This window comes from Calliopsis andreniformis, chromosome 12 (genome assembly GCF_051401765.1).
Source record: "Calliopsis andreniformis isolate RMS-2024a chromosome 12, iyCalAndr_principal, whole genome shotgun sequence".
Taxonomy (NCBI): Eukaryota; Metazoa; Arthropoda; class Insecta; order Hymenoptera; family Andrenidae; genus Calliopsis; species Calliopsis andreniformis.
This window is the reverse complement of record NC_135073.1, coordinates 18,770,515-18,786,010: the sequence shown is the minus strand read 5'-3', so window position 1 is coordinate 18,786,010 and position 15,496 is coordinate 18,770,515. Positions and strand designations below refer to the sequence as shown.

At 42.5% G+C, this 15,496-nt stretch overlaps 1 protein-coding gene across 2 annotated transcripts in view; it reads left to right on the top strand.

Moving 5' to 3' along the window:
* The window catches only part of LOC143185460 (uncharacterized), a 49,061-nt gene that overhangs the window by 13,120 nt on the left and 20,445 nt on the right, over window positions 1-15,496 (top strand). For both annotated transcript variants that reach the window (XM_076388482.1, XM_076388483.1), the window contains exon 3: window positions 13,936-14,041. In XM_076388482.1, coding sequence (XP_076244597.1) covers window positions 13,936-14,041 — 106 coding nt within the window. The remainder of the gene's footprint in view (window positions 1-13,935; window positions 14,042-15,496) is intronic.

The following is a 15,496-nucleotide window of genomic DNA, read 5'->3' as shown; positions in this document are numbered from 1 at the left end:
GAAAATGAAATGAAATTTTACTGGAGGCAGGGAGCTTCTAATTTCTCCATTTCTGTTACTTTGTATTATATTGAATTATCAATGGCAGTTTTAGTGAAGAATCTAACGCCTGGAGAAGGACATTTTGGCTTTCCACGCGTAACTTTTCTACGACACGCGTTCGTGGAGAGCCCTTTACAGCTTCATCGATCGCTTCCTCGAGAACCGAACACCTTTCATCCGCCTCCGGCTGAGACAACACGTGTTTCTACAACGCCGCAGCGTTATCGTTGTCGATAGTCCCGGCATTATTGGCTGATCGTCGTCGACCTCGGCTGCCATACCGAGTGTCCTAAAAATAAGGACACAACTCGAAATATGACTTGATAAACAGAAGTCTACCCATTTCTTCTCTTAAATTTGCTCACAACCTTTCTCTACTTTAACACCTCTCTGTCTGATAAAATGTACATTTCCCACAAGCTCGAGCACATTAGTGCTCCATTCAAACACACAGATACATAGAACAAGAGCTCTTACCGAGGGTGGACCATGAGGCTCCCCAAAACCGAAGCTAATGGTCGAGATAGTCGACCAACAATGTCCTCCTCAGTTTCAACTAACACCAAAGACAGGTGTTTTGTGGTTCCGTGGCTCCTTAATGACTGGGCATAGACACTTTTGGCTTCTACCCTCAAGGGTATCGCTTCTTGCACCTGCTTCGAAGCTGAGTCTGCTCAAGCACTTCGCCATACCCCCTCCATCCATAATACACTTCCCCCAGGAGGAAGTTGGCGACTTTCTAAGTGGAAGTTGCGAAGTACACGCACACAAGTGAATAAACCAAGGAATCTGGGGATTCGGCGTGTAGCTGGTTCGATTTTCCAGCCGGTGAAAAGGTTTGCTCGCTCGAGCATGGAAGTTTCTTGCCCGACCATGTTTCTTTCACCATGGCTGGAATTTCTTCGTCGCGGGCCTCGAGAAGAGAGGTCGATATCGAGGCTCCTCTGGAAGTTGTCTCTCGCGCAGTTCGTTCTGCTCGCAAATCGAATAGTCTACTCGATAAGTAATACGTATTACGGATTATCGGTTGGTCCTTTGCCGGAAGGAGGAACCAATCATCCGCGTGCACATTGTTAGAGCCGAACAATGCGAAGTTGGACATTGATCGGAGGGGAGTCTGCCAGGGAAATTACAGAGGTGCCTAGTTATAGTTTCGTCTATCTGCTCGCGGAACTATTCGCGGAGGTGGATCACTTTGCTACAGGGATTGGAGAAAAGAAGGATAGGTATAGGAGAACTGTGATTAACTGAAGCTTTATTATCTACAGCTTCTGTTATTCAGGGATTCGATTAGTTGATGTACTGCTGACAAGAATATAGTAAGACTGAGAGGAGAATTGAAGCTAATTTAACTCTCAACAGGCCAAGATAGGATTACTCGGGGTTCTCCTTTATATTTTCTCAATTCAATCGAATACAAGTATTCAAATTTTTAAATTTTTATATCTTTTTCTTATGCCTATATTTTTCTCAATTTTCTGAATCTTAATTCTGAGTGATCTTATCTTGAGTATTAAAAGGATCCTTCCTACAAAAGAAATGAAAAACATTTGTTACTCTGCGTGACTGTAGCACCTCTATATTTTCCGAACTGATTCACCCAGGAAATAATTCCAAAAATTCGCGGAATCCTCGGGCGATAGTAGTAACGTTGCCCGAAGAATGCGTCGAGGTTCGTCCAATCAGTCAAATAATTCTCGCGTTTGTCTGCTTGAAAAATTCATAACGTTTTATCATCGACCGTGGTTCGTTTAATTTCTACGAGTTTCACAGAGATCAGCCGTCACAGGGCTGGCTTTTCCCTCTCCGATCTCTTTTTCACTTCGTTTTCCTTGTTCTCTGGGAAATAAGAACGACACTCGTGGAACGCGTTACTCTCGACCTTCACGGTACCCAGAATTAATTCGCAGGAGAGGGTAGGAAATAGGATTGGTGGTTCACAACGCGGTTTAGCTTAAACCACGGCTCGTAAATCTCTGGAGTTAGAGGAATTGGCGTGTTCTTGACGATGGGTTTACCCTATTCGACTCATCCCCTCGCGCTTTCTCGCGACAATATTCGAACTGCACCAACACGTGTGTTACTGAATCGAATCTATGAAACTCGTGAAGTTCATTCATAAGTCTGTGTCCTTGGAAACTTGAGACTTCTGGGACAATTGTTAATTTCGAAATGGGCTGTAGTATCTTTATGAGACGAGTAATAACTTCAATATGGGATATAAAAAAAGTTGGTGCAGTCTTAAATACTCGAACGGAGGGAAACAGGAGTCAATTGTAGTTTGAATAGTTGTAAAGTTTGTGGTATTAATAAGACACTTCTGGTTTCCACGAGCTTGACATTAAGTTCGTCGCAATTGGTTTGCAATTACCGTCTATTCGAGATGAGAAAACTTGTGTGGAAACTTGTACGGAACTTGCTCCAATGTACTACTTGGGATAATATGGAAATCAAATTACCGAGGAATATTCAGCAGCTAATCCATATCACGGAATGTTAGTTTGCTTTAGGAATACGCTAATGAAAATGCAAACCGATTTAAACACAATTCTTTCATAAAAGGAATCATAGTTTGTGTCTACATATATTAACTGACTTGTTTCGAGGCACTATAATACTTAAGGAAATGTGCTATTTCATTCACATTCATTGTTTGAAGTCTCAAAATATGTAACATAAAGACTGTCAATTGTTGAAAGACTAAAAAACATGGGTCTATCCAAGCACCTAATTTTCCAAACGCGTTTCTTGAATACCGCAGAAATTTCCGCAGAAGCAAGCGCAATCAAAACCGTGAAGGGGAATTAGCTCTCTTCAGCGGGAAACGCAAATTGCATCCTCGAGAATGCACGCCAATTCTGTCGCGTTTGCTTTTTAATAACCCCCTATCTTCGCGAATTTCTTTCGTCGTCGTGATTTAAAGCAAGAATAAGAGAGGGATTAATGACTCGTGGATGTATATCGTGTTCCATAATTACGCGTCTCATTAGATTGCAATCGTCGCCGTGCACAGTGGCTCTAAGTGATTCAAGCCGCCGTGCTGTTATAAAAGAAAATTGGGGAAGACATTTCTTAATCGCGATCTCCATGAAAAAGCAATTTTACTGTTACGTAAAGTACATTTGTCATTAGGCTGCGGATATTTCAGCAAACTCATATTTCTATCGCCACATTTGCTCGGAAATGAAAGGCTACTATCGCGAATCGGCACAATGGCGCCTGTAAAATGGCGTGGAAACGTTTCCACGTTCAGTTGTTTCCTTATCCAATCTGCTCGAACGAAAAGATCGTCTCGATAATGACCATTTCCTCGAAAGTGGAGCGACGCGACGCCTCTGATCTTACGCTCCGTTGCCCGATCACGGGTCAACTTAGCTCGATTTCTAATTACAGCAGCAGGCATAAGAAGCTTCGAATATTTCCTCTTTCGTAGAAAAGAAACTCCTACAATCTTCCAAGAACCTGTCTATCGACTGGAATGCGAAAGAACGCCTCCGTCATTGATTTTTCTGCGGTTCTCTCGGTCACCTTGTCGACTGGCAAAAAGTTTTATCTTTTTCCTGTGAAGCACAGAGCGATTACAGGAAGTAGGACGAGTCATGGCTCGTACCCGTGGGTGGTTAGGAAAATTGGCCGAGATCAGAGTCAATTGGTCTAACGAGAATCGTCTTTACTTCCGCGTGTACTGTGGCGGTTCTTTCCAAAGTGCAGCAACTTGTAAATACAGTGTGCAATTGCGGCATATCGATTCTTCCTTCTCTTCTGTTTACGAAGATATTGCGGGGGAGATTCTCGCGAAGCGATAGCACAGTGGAGAATAAAGAGGTCGAACATTCAGGGAACCTGACACGCACAAGAATAAATACTGAGTTAGCGTAGGTCAGCCAATGTGAATGGTGAGCTCAAGGTGTCTCAGGATCTTGACATTTAGAGTTCTCAACTTGAATAGCGTCTTATGGACTTACATAAGTCTCTTTGAACCCTTATTTTTCCAGCGAAAAAATTCCTTTAATGCCTTTTCTTCTTTCTGTAAATACAAATTCTATATACTATATTCTAGACCTCGATTAAAGCCTTAATCGATTATAGCTCATTTTGCCTTACAGCCATAGATACGTCACATTATTTTGACCAAAAGAAGTGCTATTTTCGTAGGCCTGGAAAAGGGGCCATCTACCCTTCTTTCATCCTCGCCTTATCGGGCTTTTGTTGCACGAAATTGCATGGTGCATTCTCGTCGGGCGAGATTCATCGACCATTTGTCGAACGGTATCGAGTAGGATCGGCGTGTTAGCGGGACGTTTTAAGGCCGATTGAAAGATAAACGGAGTTTTCGGTCGGCCTGGTATCGACTTGGCCAGCTATTTTGCCGCGTCACCCTCGTACAATCGCCTAACGCGACTCGCGGCGGCCAAACGTCACGAGGAGCGGTAGGAGAAACCGGCACTGCGCCACTCTCGCCCCCTTTGTCCATGTGCACTATCACGTGCACCGTCTCCTTCGCGGCGGACGTACGTTGACTTTTACTACTTTGCTCGGTCGCTGCAATGCGCAACATCGGCTAATCCTGGGAATACTAAGAGAAAGGAATGCTTTCTCGAGCCCGTAACTCAAAATCATAAATTTCAGCTAGGTATTTCTTTTCTGCAAAAAAATTCGCAACAAATTATTTACATATTATGGTCAGTAGTAATTTGAGTATTTTATTTTAAATAGTTTTATGATGAAGTGAACTCAAAGAAGTAAAAAAATAGTATTGATATTATAGAAATATAGATTGTCTATTTTCTCCCATTATTAAGAGGGCTATAAAAAGACTGACCTTAAGTCTAATAATACTGCTATTATTCTCATTAATACGATGATTGTCGTATAATAACCCCTAAAGTACTGAATAACGTGATATCCTACGGAGTACACGTGCACGTAAGCACGTGTTGGGAAGAATCAATGAAGTACCTAATTAATATTTGAAAAGTAACCAGTTCCATTAATGGACAGATTTGGCTATAGTTCCTAGTTGGCTCAGGCTGACGTGACTTTAAATATTACGCCTCGTTCGTCATTTATGAACGAAAAGAATGAAGTCTCATAACAAGGCAATTTATGTGCATATTTTTCGAACGCCATTTTTACAGTCCCTCCCCACCAGCCGCTGTATCTTATCCCTACGTTCCCTCAACTCCTAATTCTTAACTAGTGCAATACTTTAACATGTTGCAAGTGATACAAATCGAGTTAACCTAGCCAGGGGCGTTTCAATTTTGCACCGCGAAAATTACATGTAACCGCAAAACTAGGTCTCGCGCGAACACGAACACGGACACGATTCATTATTTATAATGGGCAAAATTAATCCCAAAAAACTCTGCTATTTACCGACCCTATGAAGCAGCTGTTTACCCTCTCGCCTAAGTGAAATGGACGGTCTAGTGCTTAGGGGCGGAGTAATATTTAACTAGCATCGATTTTCTCTCAAGACTGAATGTTAAAATCCTCTCAACCTCTCGAAAACAAAATTCTACTGACTTGCCTAAAAATCACAGAATCATGAATAGAAAATTAGAAGACAAGAGTGTAGCTAAAGCACCAATTCCCCTAAAACTACAATCCCCGATAGAGCATATGCGTCGGAGCGTGTAAAAGGGTTGAAAGCCCCAAGTGACCAGAATTCACATGGTCAGGCGGTCGCGCAAAGCTGTCGGTCGATGCATCTTCCCCGAGAGGCGCGCGAAGAACCGGAAGAGACGTCGGCTGTCCCAGTGATTCGACTTTGACACGCAGTGTATTTCGACGTCTGCATGCGGCTGGCACGAGGACGAAGGTAGTAGGAGAAACCGGCACTGCGCCACCGTTCCTGGCTTCGTCGATATTCGCCGTGCACCCCGGGTCGGTCAGGGAGCGAGAGAGAGCCAAGTACGTTGACTCCTACTACTGCTCGGCCATATGCCCCTGAGCGTCGTTTACAACGCGCAATCGTGTTGATAACCCGCATGTGGAGGCGCAGCCGAGCGACAAGTCAACGGGCCGTGGCTCCTCCTGTTACGTCACTATCTGCGCTATGCAATTTTCATCCCTCCTCTCGCCTTCTTTCTGCCCATCCACCTTGGCAAGCGACGAGGGACGTCGCCTTCCAGGACACCTTGTGCATGTCTGCCTATTGGGTCGCTGACAACTCGGTTACCTCTTCAGGTGCCTCTCCCTTTGCCACCCTTTGCCACCCTTTGCCACCCTTTGCATCTTTTGGGATGCTCCGACTCACCCCCTTTCCTTTGTGCGCCGATCCAACTTGCTGGGAAATTTTTAAAGACTTTCTTCGGGGATTTAAGAAGTCTGTTTGAAGGAAGGTTCAAGTGTTTTTCGAGGGAACTTTCGGGAAAGAAGTTTATAATAAATTTATGCTCTTCTTTTTTATGCCACTCTCGCCTTTTTTGGGTACTTTGACTTGTCGATGTTTCTCTATAAGGTGTATTATTTTTGCTATTATAGGAGAAATGGAAAATCGGGAGTCTTGAAAATTAGCTCGAGTTTTGCTTGAATGAATTTTGTGAATGTTGAAGGGAGGTCTTGAAATTTTGTGGTAGTGTTTAGGTAGCCCGCTCTGTGTAAATGTACGCGATACAGTGTTGCGATAGAATGTTCCCAAGTGCGTAGTAGGCTTAAGGGATGAGAGGATATTTGTTGTTCTCTTTCTTCTTTTGTTCTCGGTAAGAGGTGCACGAAAATTGCTCTGTTGCGCAGAGTGTTTCGACCTTTTTGACCCTCTTCTGCTTCTACTCTTCAGTCATCGCTCTATCATACCCTCTTTCTAACTGGATTCTTTGATCCGGAATTGAATCGAATCTCCATATACGTCAGAAGTGTCTCAAAGATAGGAGCTCTTACTTTCCCTGCCTTCTTTTCTTCTTTTTACAACAGTGCGATAAAACAGAACACTTACTCTGTGTCGTAAGAGATTTTATTCCATGGATGGTTGGTGAAAGTTGCCTAAACAAGAAATTATCTTCTCTTCAGCTTCTTTTGTTCCTGATAAAGTGCGCCCAATGATTCCATTCTACTGTACAATGCTTTTAACTCTAATGCATGGACTGTTTAAAGCGTCTACGCTTACCAAAAGCTTTTCCCCTTTTCAGCTCTCTCTCGTCAAGTAGATCCAGCCTCTCCGCTCCCCAAATATATCGTTCTCCCTGCTGTATAAAATATATTCGAAAAGTTCGGAGCCGCGAGGAACTCGTCCATCCCTGCGTTCCCTTTTCATGAAAAAGTCATAGCTCACGGAACATCGCGTCCTTCTATTCACAAAGCACTCGAGGGTATTTGAACTACCTACAACTTGCAAACTTTCCGCTATTTTATGACTTTCGCGACAGGTTTATGCTGATGGTCCCAAAGACTAGAGACTAAAGACTATCGACATCCTCGCGATTCCTAATTCTATTTTCTAATTATTCCATTTGCGCAGGTATCTCAAGAAACTAATTTTCTACTCAAGAAATTCTTCTCTGGCTAGGTACTAAGCCCTGGTTCCTAATTATTCAAACACACCGTAGATTCTACGCGAACGACGCTTCTTCCTCGGCCCTTTTTGTTCGCAATCGGGGTCGTGTTCTCTCAGCAGTTTTAATTATTCTTACTGACACGGTTTCGCGGCATTATGGCGCGAACGAAGACGCTTCCTCTTCTCCACGGGTATTTCGACGATTTACTCGCGCTCTTTCGTCCGAGATCCGTTTCAATTTTAAATTAGCCCGCGCTTTTTGCACCGCGTCGACGTCCCTCGTTTTCTGCGACAGTTTTTTTCTCCCTTTGACGACACGTAGGTCGGTGGCACGGATTTTCTCGATCAACGGAAGCGTCGAATTGTTCGCAGGGATGAAAAGAGGTCGAACAAGATTGCCAATTCGTTTGTGTCTCGGCTCGAATAGGTCTCCACGCAATTGCGTCTATCCCACCATTTCTCTCGCAATTCTGGCGCCTCTTTTTTGAGGTAATTCACGATGGAAATCAAGTTCCCTGTTGGAAAGGAAGATAATTAACTTTGTTCTGCTTTGAAAGAACAGAATCAAATGTGGTTTTAATAAACAGTGGTTCAAGTACGATGGAACTCGAATAAAAAATTAGCCAGCCAGTGTGTTTACACCTTTTAGCTCCCTTCCACGCGAAATACCATGATTGTCAAGCTCGTACGTGAAGAGAACCCTCACTGCCTATGCAGGAGTAAATTGAACAAAAACAGAGAGAGGTATAAATGAATACAGGATGAGATAGTCGTTGATTTCGCGTTGAAGCGTTTTGCGGGATTTGTTACGTGATGCGTGATGTTCGGATCAGTCCAATGCCACGTTGAGTGGCTCGTGAATCCTTGAGTTCACTCCAGCGACAGCGATGACGATGATAATCATCGTGTTGTTAATAATAACAACCACACCGCTGGTTATTATATTCCTGTTCACGCTTTGCGTTTAATTGTGTCTCACTTAGTCACATTTTTTGATAGTTTAGTCTGTAGGATACGTGAGAGTACTCGGGGACCTCAAAATTATTTCTCTAACTCTATCGAATCCATGTTTCCAAATTTTCAAATATTCAAATATTTAAATTTTCAAGTTTTCAAATATTCAAAAATTCAAATATTCAAATTTTCAAATTTTTAAACTTTCAAATATTCAAATATTTAAATTTTTAAATGTTCAAATACTTATTGAAATTTTGAGCTCCAGCTAGTTTAGTTCATTATTTTGCGCGAATTGGTTAACCGATGACGAAGCTGAAAACAGATCAGTGTAATTCGAATTTGCGGTTATTTCGGGCACGATACAGGATCCCACGGTTTATCCTCTGCCCCGATAATTGTCCTCGAAGGGTAATGAGGGGTTGGTAGGGCAGAGGGAGACGCTAAAAGGGAGGAGATAGGATCGCTCTCGACGATCTCATCTTGAGGTCTCATCGGCACGCAGTCGGCCAGAAAAACGGATTCCTCTTAGGTCTGTGCTGGCGCGAAGGAGCTTCGATCGCTCGAAAATTGCGCCCACGTCGAGGCAGATACTGAGACGTGGGAAAAGAAGCACCGAAGATGCGCAATATTCAGGTCTAAGCGATAGGAGTAGGTTGCCATTCGAGCTGGTTGCTCCCCGATGCGTGGAAAGATATTTGACGAACCGAGGCGTTTCATCTCGATCAGATCTCGACCTTTTACGATCGAGTTCATCCATGTCGATATTCGCTCTACAGGGATCGCTTCGTTCGCTGAACTTGATGAGCGTTTAATATTTACAACGGGCGAGCAATTAAAAGTTTAAATTGCGAGCTCGAAAAGTTGCTTCCCCTAGATAAGGGCGAACTTACGAGGGAATTGAGAAAAGGAGTTAAACGGACTTTGAACGAAGAAAAAGGAGAACGAGGACAAAATTAATTGTCATAATTATGGAATATATGGAATGAGGAATGCTTACAAATTATATATTCGGTCATTCAGTACAGGATTTAAGAGTGACACTCTTACGTAGATAGCTATCTAAGCTAAATAAGCTGCGTAAGCTATTTTTCATAGCAGACCTTACTTATCATGTCGGTTTTATTGATCTATTCTAGAGAATCCCTCGCTCTATACGACACAGGTAGAGATATGGTTTCCCCTCGACAAATTGTGATGTTTTTATTGCCGTTCACCTTTTACACTTCCTCCAACTGCCACCACCAATTTCCATGAACTATTTTTATCGTTCTAATACGTGAAATCGACCCTGAAAAACCCTCTCACATTTTTATTATCGCCCTGTAGATTGCACTCCACTATCCGTCTTATCGACGCCATCGAATCGATAGTCGCATCAGTCAAACCTGCTCGGGAAACAGTTGCAGCGTGACTTACGAAAAAGAAGCCTCGATTTACAAATAACCAGGGACCAATCCTCGATAGTTCAACGAACGAGTAATCGACGGAATGCCTTGCTCGGTTCCACGATAAATTATTGAAATTATCTGCGATAAAAGTGCCTCCAGCCTTGTTTGCCAGGTAGTCGAATAGGAAATGCAGATGCACACGAACGTCTCCCTTTTCCTCGACTTCCCGTTCAATTACGCGACGCGGCTCTCTCGGTTAATTGCACACGCGATATCCCTCGGTATTGCAGTTTTCTCCGTGCCGCCGCGTAATTATCAATTAACTCACTGCCTCGTTAAGTGGAACCTTTAACGACATTATTCCGGCTACGGACCTTCGCGTGCATCGCCTTCGTCCACTGCCGTGCAATTTCCTCGAAACGATCGCAGTGGACCGCCAAACGATGCTACCGAATCGTAATTGCCGTTTCTTTAATATATTCATATTAATTTGCTCATATGCTGCGAATACTTGTAACTGGTAAAAAATTTACTACTATCGAAGCTTCTATACAGGATGTGTATCACCCCTTTCTCGGTTGTAACGCCAGGTATTGAACACCGTGTATTTTCTAAATCACCAGCTCAATTTCTAATGGATAGATAGACTTTCTTGACCTACTATATCCTTTTTCCCCTGACTTTTATTTTCTAAAACCTGGGGGTTTCTTGCGTCACAGCACCCTTCCACGAATGATACTGATGCTTCCAAGGGAGAAAGAGAAGCTGCTCGATAGTTTCTTCATCGATACTCCCAGGCACAGAAAACTTTCACGATTACTTAGGGCCTTAGGGATTGGTACCGGTAGCGGTTCACCGATGCTGCTTTGCGTGATTCGCTTCCTTAAAGTTTCTCTCAAATATTTATACACGACAGAAGGAGTACAGAACACAAAATGGCACATAATGTAATACACACATTAAGTCTTCGTTGCTCAACACCTCTAACTTTCCCTAGCTGAAATTAAACCCCTTAATGGGCTGCAACGCTTATAATAATCTTTGGAATCTTCACAGCGTCTCGCAATACGGGATAAAATTCTTAACGAAGAGATCATATGGTCTTCAACATTCATTAGTGTTTCTACGCTTTTATGCTACTTGCTACTCCAGTAATCTTTAGCTAGAAAATTCCTCCAATTTATGTAGTATTGTTAGATAAAAAATAATTCGAGGTAAAGCGATTGAATTTGTCCATAACAGAGGCTACGACCTGTACAATAGCTTGATGGTCGCATATATACCCCACAGTTTGAACCATCAAAATTTTTAATTGGTTTGCTGGTACGTGCATCTGCGTAACTGGGTCAAATATCAAGGCACGGTAGTCACAGTTTGCGTATCATGAAAATTCCCTGGGACGATAATCGAATTGATTCGACATGGTCGTTTCGACGAAAGCGTGGAAGGTTTCTCGCGGGCGTGGGCGCGGCGACACATGAAAAGGTTAACGGTGCCCCACATCGCCATTAATAAATGAACGTATGAAAATCGATAGACCTGCCGTGGCTACGGGAGTTCCGCGGCAGAAATTGTGGCCGCCGCGGCGCCTTCTCGCTTTATACGGTAAACCGCTGTATTTTTAAACGAACCGATCCATTTTTGATCGCCTGAAAAGTTTCTCCGGTTTTAGATACGCCAAACGGACTTCCCTGTCGACATTGAAGAGAAATACCGTGGCCTCCAAAGCGAGAAATATCGAGTGGAGTGCTTTCCGACAGAATTATATATAACGTGGCTGTTGGTTTAATTTGTTAGTATTGTTTTTTAGGAGATTCGGATGAGAAGATTAAAAAATAGAGACGCCGCGATGTCGACAGTATCGCGGCCCAAATTAAAATAATTATTCGCAGCGCGAAAGACATATGAGCCTAAAGCTTTTGCAAATGGATTATGGAAGCCCCAAGCATCGACCTGTCTATCTATCGAAACCTTGCAGCATGTTTTAATTGGTACAATGAACGTGGGGATGCAACGTGGAGAATATTCTATGCCACGGTTGATTTATTTTGTGAATATATGGGGGAATCGAAAGTTGCTATCAATTTCTGGGAAATTAATTTCACTGCTCGAAGGTCAAATAGATGAAACACCTTAGTAAATAAAAAATAACTACTGAGAGGTAACAAGATCAACTCTAGACAATTTTTACTCATTTCTATTCAATTAAGATTTCGCACAAATTCATTGGAATTTAAGAAAATATTGAGATTCTCATGGACTGACGTTTTCATTATTAATTGTTCTCTAGAAAGACGCAATCACAGTTTGTTATAATTCGATCTCTCGAGATTCGTTATTAGAGGAAATAAAGATAGAAGAAGAAAAGAAAAATAATGAAGAAGCACATGCGTGGAGATTGCTCTAACCCAAAGGCGAAATCGCATTGCTTGCGTTCCCGGCGGAGCGCCACTAGTGTATCTGGGTTAAGTAACTAAATCAATCAACTCTGAGAAAACAGGACAACGCAATTAGTGACGACGTACAGATCTGTCAGTTTTATAAAATACAGGCGGAAAGAGGTGCATCGACTTTTCGACCGACGATTTAAAGCATTAAAGTGTCTTGCTCTTTTACCTCTCGCCCACAACCCCTTTTCTCGCGGAGACTAACACGAATCCGTAACTAAAGACGGATTTATATCCAGTGACGCGGCTACTGATTTTTATGAAACTTCTTAAGTGCTTAAGCAATCGATAAACATTTCACTCCTTAATGGAAATCCCTACAGAGTCTTTTAATTTAGAAGACAAATCCTCGATAGCTAAATCTTCGGGGAAGGGAAGCAGTATAGAATAAATATGGAAATAAATTAAAAATACTTTTTTTCCATTCTGTCCGCGTGACAGAATGTTTAATGAACCTAGCGTGGCAGCAAGGCACTTAAAGTGTTAATGAGGGATTATTGTACTTAACATAGATAGTGTCTTCGACGCGATAGAAAGATGTCACTTTCTTGAATCACGGACGATTCACCCTATTTATTCATACGTGTCAGCGTTCGATCGTTAAATGCAGGCTCGCCTTAAGACGTGTCCTTCAGTCTCGCGTTTCGTTTATTAGCTTCTTCGCAGAACCATGCAACGTTCCCCTTTGTGCTGGCGACGCGCATTCAACGCTAGGACATCGATCGACGTCCATTGAAACTTTTTCAAAGGGGAAAAAAAGAGGGGAAGGTAGAGAAAGAGAAATCGTCTGTGGTTGTTCCATACGGATTGATGTGCATCGTCATTGTATGCATTTGATTGCACGTGGCATCGAATTCTAGCAATGCCACCGAGCCTCGTGTTTTACGCGATGCGTTCAACTGAAATGTTCTTGTCACCCACAGATACGATTGGTTCTTTTCTTCTTTCCCAAGAAAATGCTTTCAATCGATACAAAAATATCGTGCCGTTTTAGAGGTGGTACGGGAGATTATATGCAACACAAAGTGTCTTATGACAATGACAATCTAGCTCCCGTACCACTTTTTACAATATTACCACATATATTGCTTTCACCTTGTATGCTAATTACAGAGTCCTGCACTGGACTATACATATATGGAAAACCAAGTAAATTGAAATTAGCAATTAAGATTCCTGATTGTGAGACCCTCACCTTTTGCAGTTGACACTCGTGGAGGCTTGCAGGTGTTATCTCCGTCCTTTTTCCACCTTTAGTCACTGCCAGCTAACACTACACTAACTTCGTTAAGGGTCTGAGAACGCACAGAGACTGAAACGTCCTTTGTGCCTGTCGTCTATTTATATTCTCTGTGCTCCTCACGCGAATTATTGTTTATCAGCCGTGTCTCATTGATTGGCTGCCCTTAGAACCTTAACAAGACCGTAAACCCACTGAAGCATCGAAGTCACTGAAAAAAGGGTACGACTCGTACATCCGAAACCTCGGAACGATCTCAACTATAAATACTTGACCTGTGAAAGGTCCGAGGGTCTCAGCAATGAAAGCTACTCCTTTCGCCATTGATCTGTGCTAACTGGTTACGTTAATTGTGCATTGCAGCAGCTCCATTCAGAGTATAGGAGCACGTACACATGGCACGAGTACACTGGGCCGCACCAAGAGCACACTGTCGTCCGTCGGGCGCCCCAACCACCGCCGACGTCGAGTAAGTTAACCCTGTTTGCTCTTAACGTTTCTTCACCTGTTTGCATACACGGTGTTCCATTCGTCTGGCTCGGTTTGTGTCAGTGAATGAAGTGGTAAATGGGCGGTAAAAACTTTTTTTTACTTTTAGCGAAGTCGTTAATTTTTTACTGCGAATACCTTCCTTCTTATCTAGAGTTGCTTTAACGACTCAGATCGACTCGATCGCGTGGAACACCCTGTATATTCCATTTTCTTAAAATCTAGCAAATCAGTCTCTCAATCAGTACAATATAGTTTCATAGCTGAATCGTCGCATAGTTGGCTCGGTATGTTGCTTGAACAATGAGTAATGAAAGAATAATGGAAAAAGCAAGAAGTATTAATTAACGAACTAAGTGGAGTTGTTTTTTTGCTGTAAAGCAACGCCAGCTCCGCGTGGCGTAACATAAATTTGCTCAGGCGTACATACCATGCTGGTTAAAGGTTAATTGTCTCCATAAATTCGTTAGAATCATATTAGCAGCCCGCGAGCGTGAAAAGCTAGAGAAAATGTTGCAAACGATCGCCTCGCCGTCCCCGGGCTGAATATCATCGTCGACTCGGTAGAATTCACGTGTTTCCGCGAATACTCGAGCGGAAATCATCGTACCTCTCTCGTTAATGAACGCGTCGCTTAATTTGAAAAATTGATGCCCGCGCGTTGATCGACGAATTGCGTGGCGAGACGTGTAATCATGAATAAAGGTAACAAAAATCACAGAGGAAATCAATGTCAGTGGCTGATGTGCTTTGATCTGGGTTGAAAGCAATAAAAATGAAAAATAAAATGCATTTAAGGTGATGAATGATTCGAATTATTTTATAACTCTGTTTTATCGAAAAGTCAAATAAATCCTCTTAAATTGAGGCGTTTGGAGCAGTAAAATGTATATTGGCTACCATAAATCAATTTGATGAAATAATAAACTTTGGGCGAAGTGTTGAGTTTGCTCTGGCTACTTCAAACACCTCGATCAGTTTTAGTATTTGAGTAGTTCTCTTTAAATGATTTTATTAAAAGTGTGCCCAGGTCTAGACACGTCGCGAGCTTTGAAATCATTTTTTATCTGATCACGTTTCGTCAGGCAACGGGGAAAACGATTCACGCTCGTCTCGCCCTGATAATTCATATTTACCGATTTTATATTTTACTTTCTTTTCTCTCATATTGTTCTCCCTTGTTGGTACTGTAAAAGGTGTTTAGTGATTTTTCTTTGATCGTGCTATCACTCGTATAAATATATATCTCGTCTCGTTATATCGCACTTGCTCTATCGTCACGTTTCACCCCCGCCCCCTTCGTTCACATCACCAGCCATGTCTCACCCTCGTGGCTCGTGTACGTATCATGAGTATGTATAATATTCTGTTTCACTACATCCATTTATTATTATTAGAATACGCAAATTTGCGCGTACAGGATTAAACAAAGGTG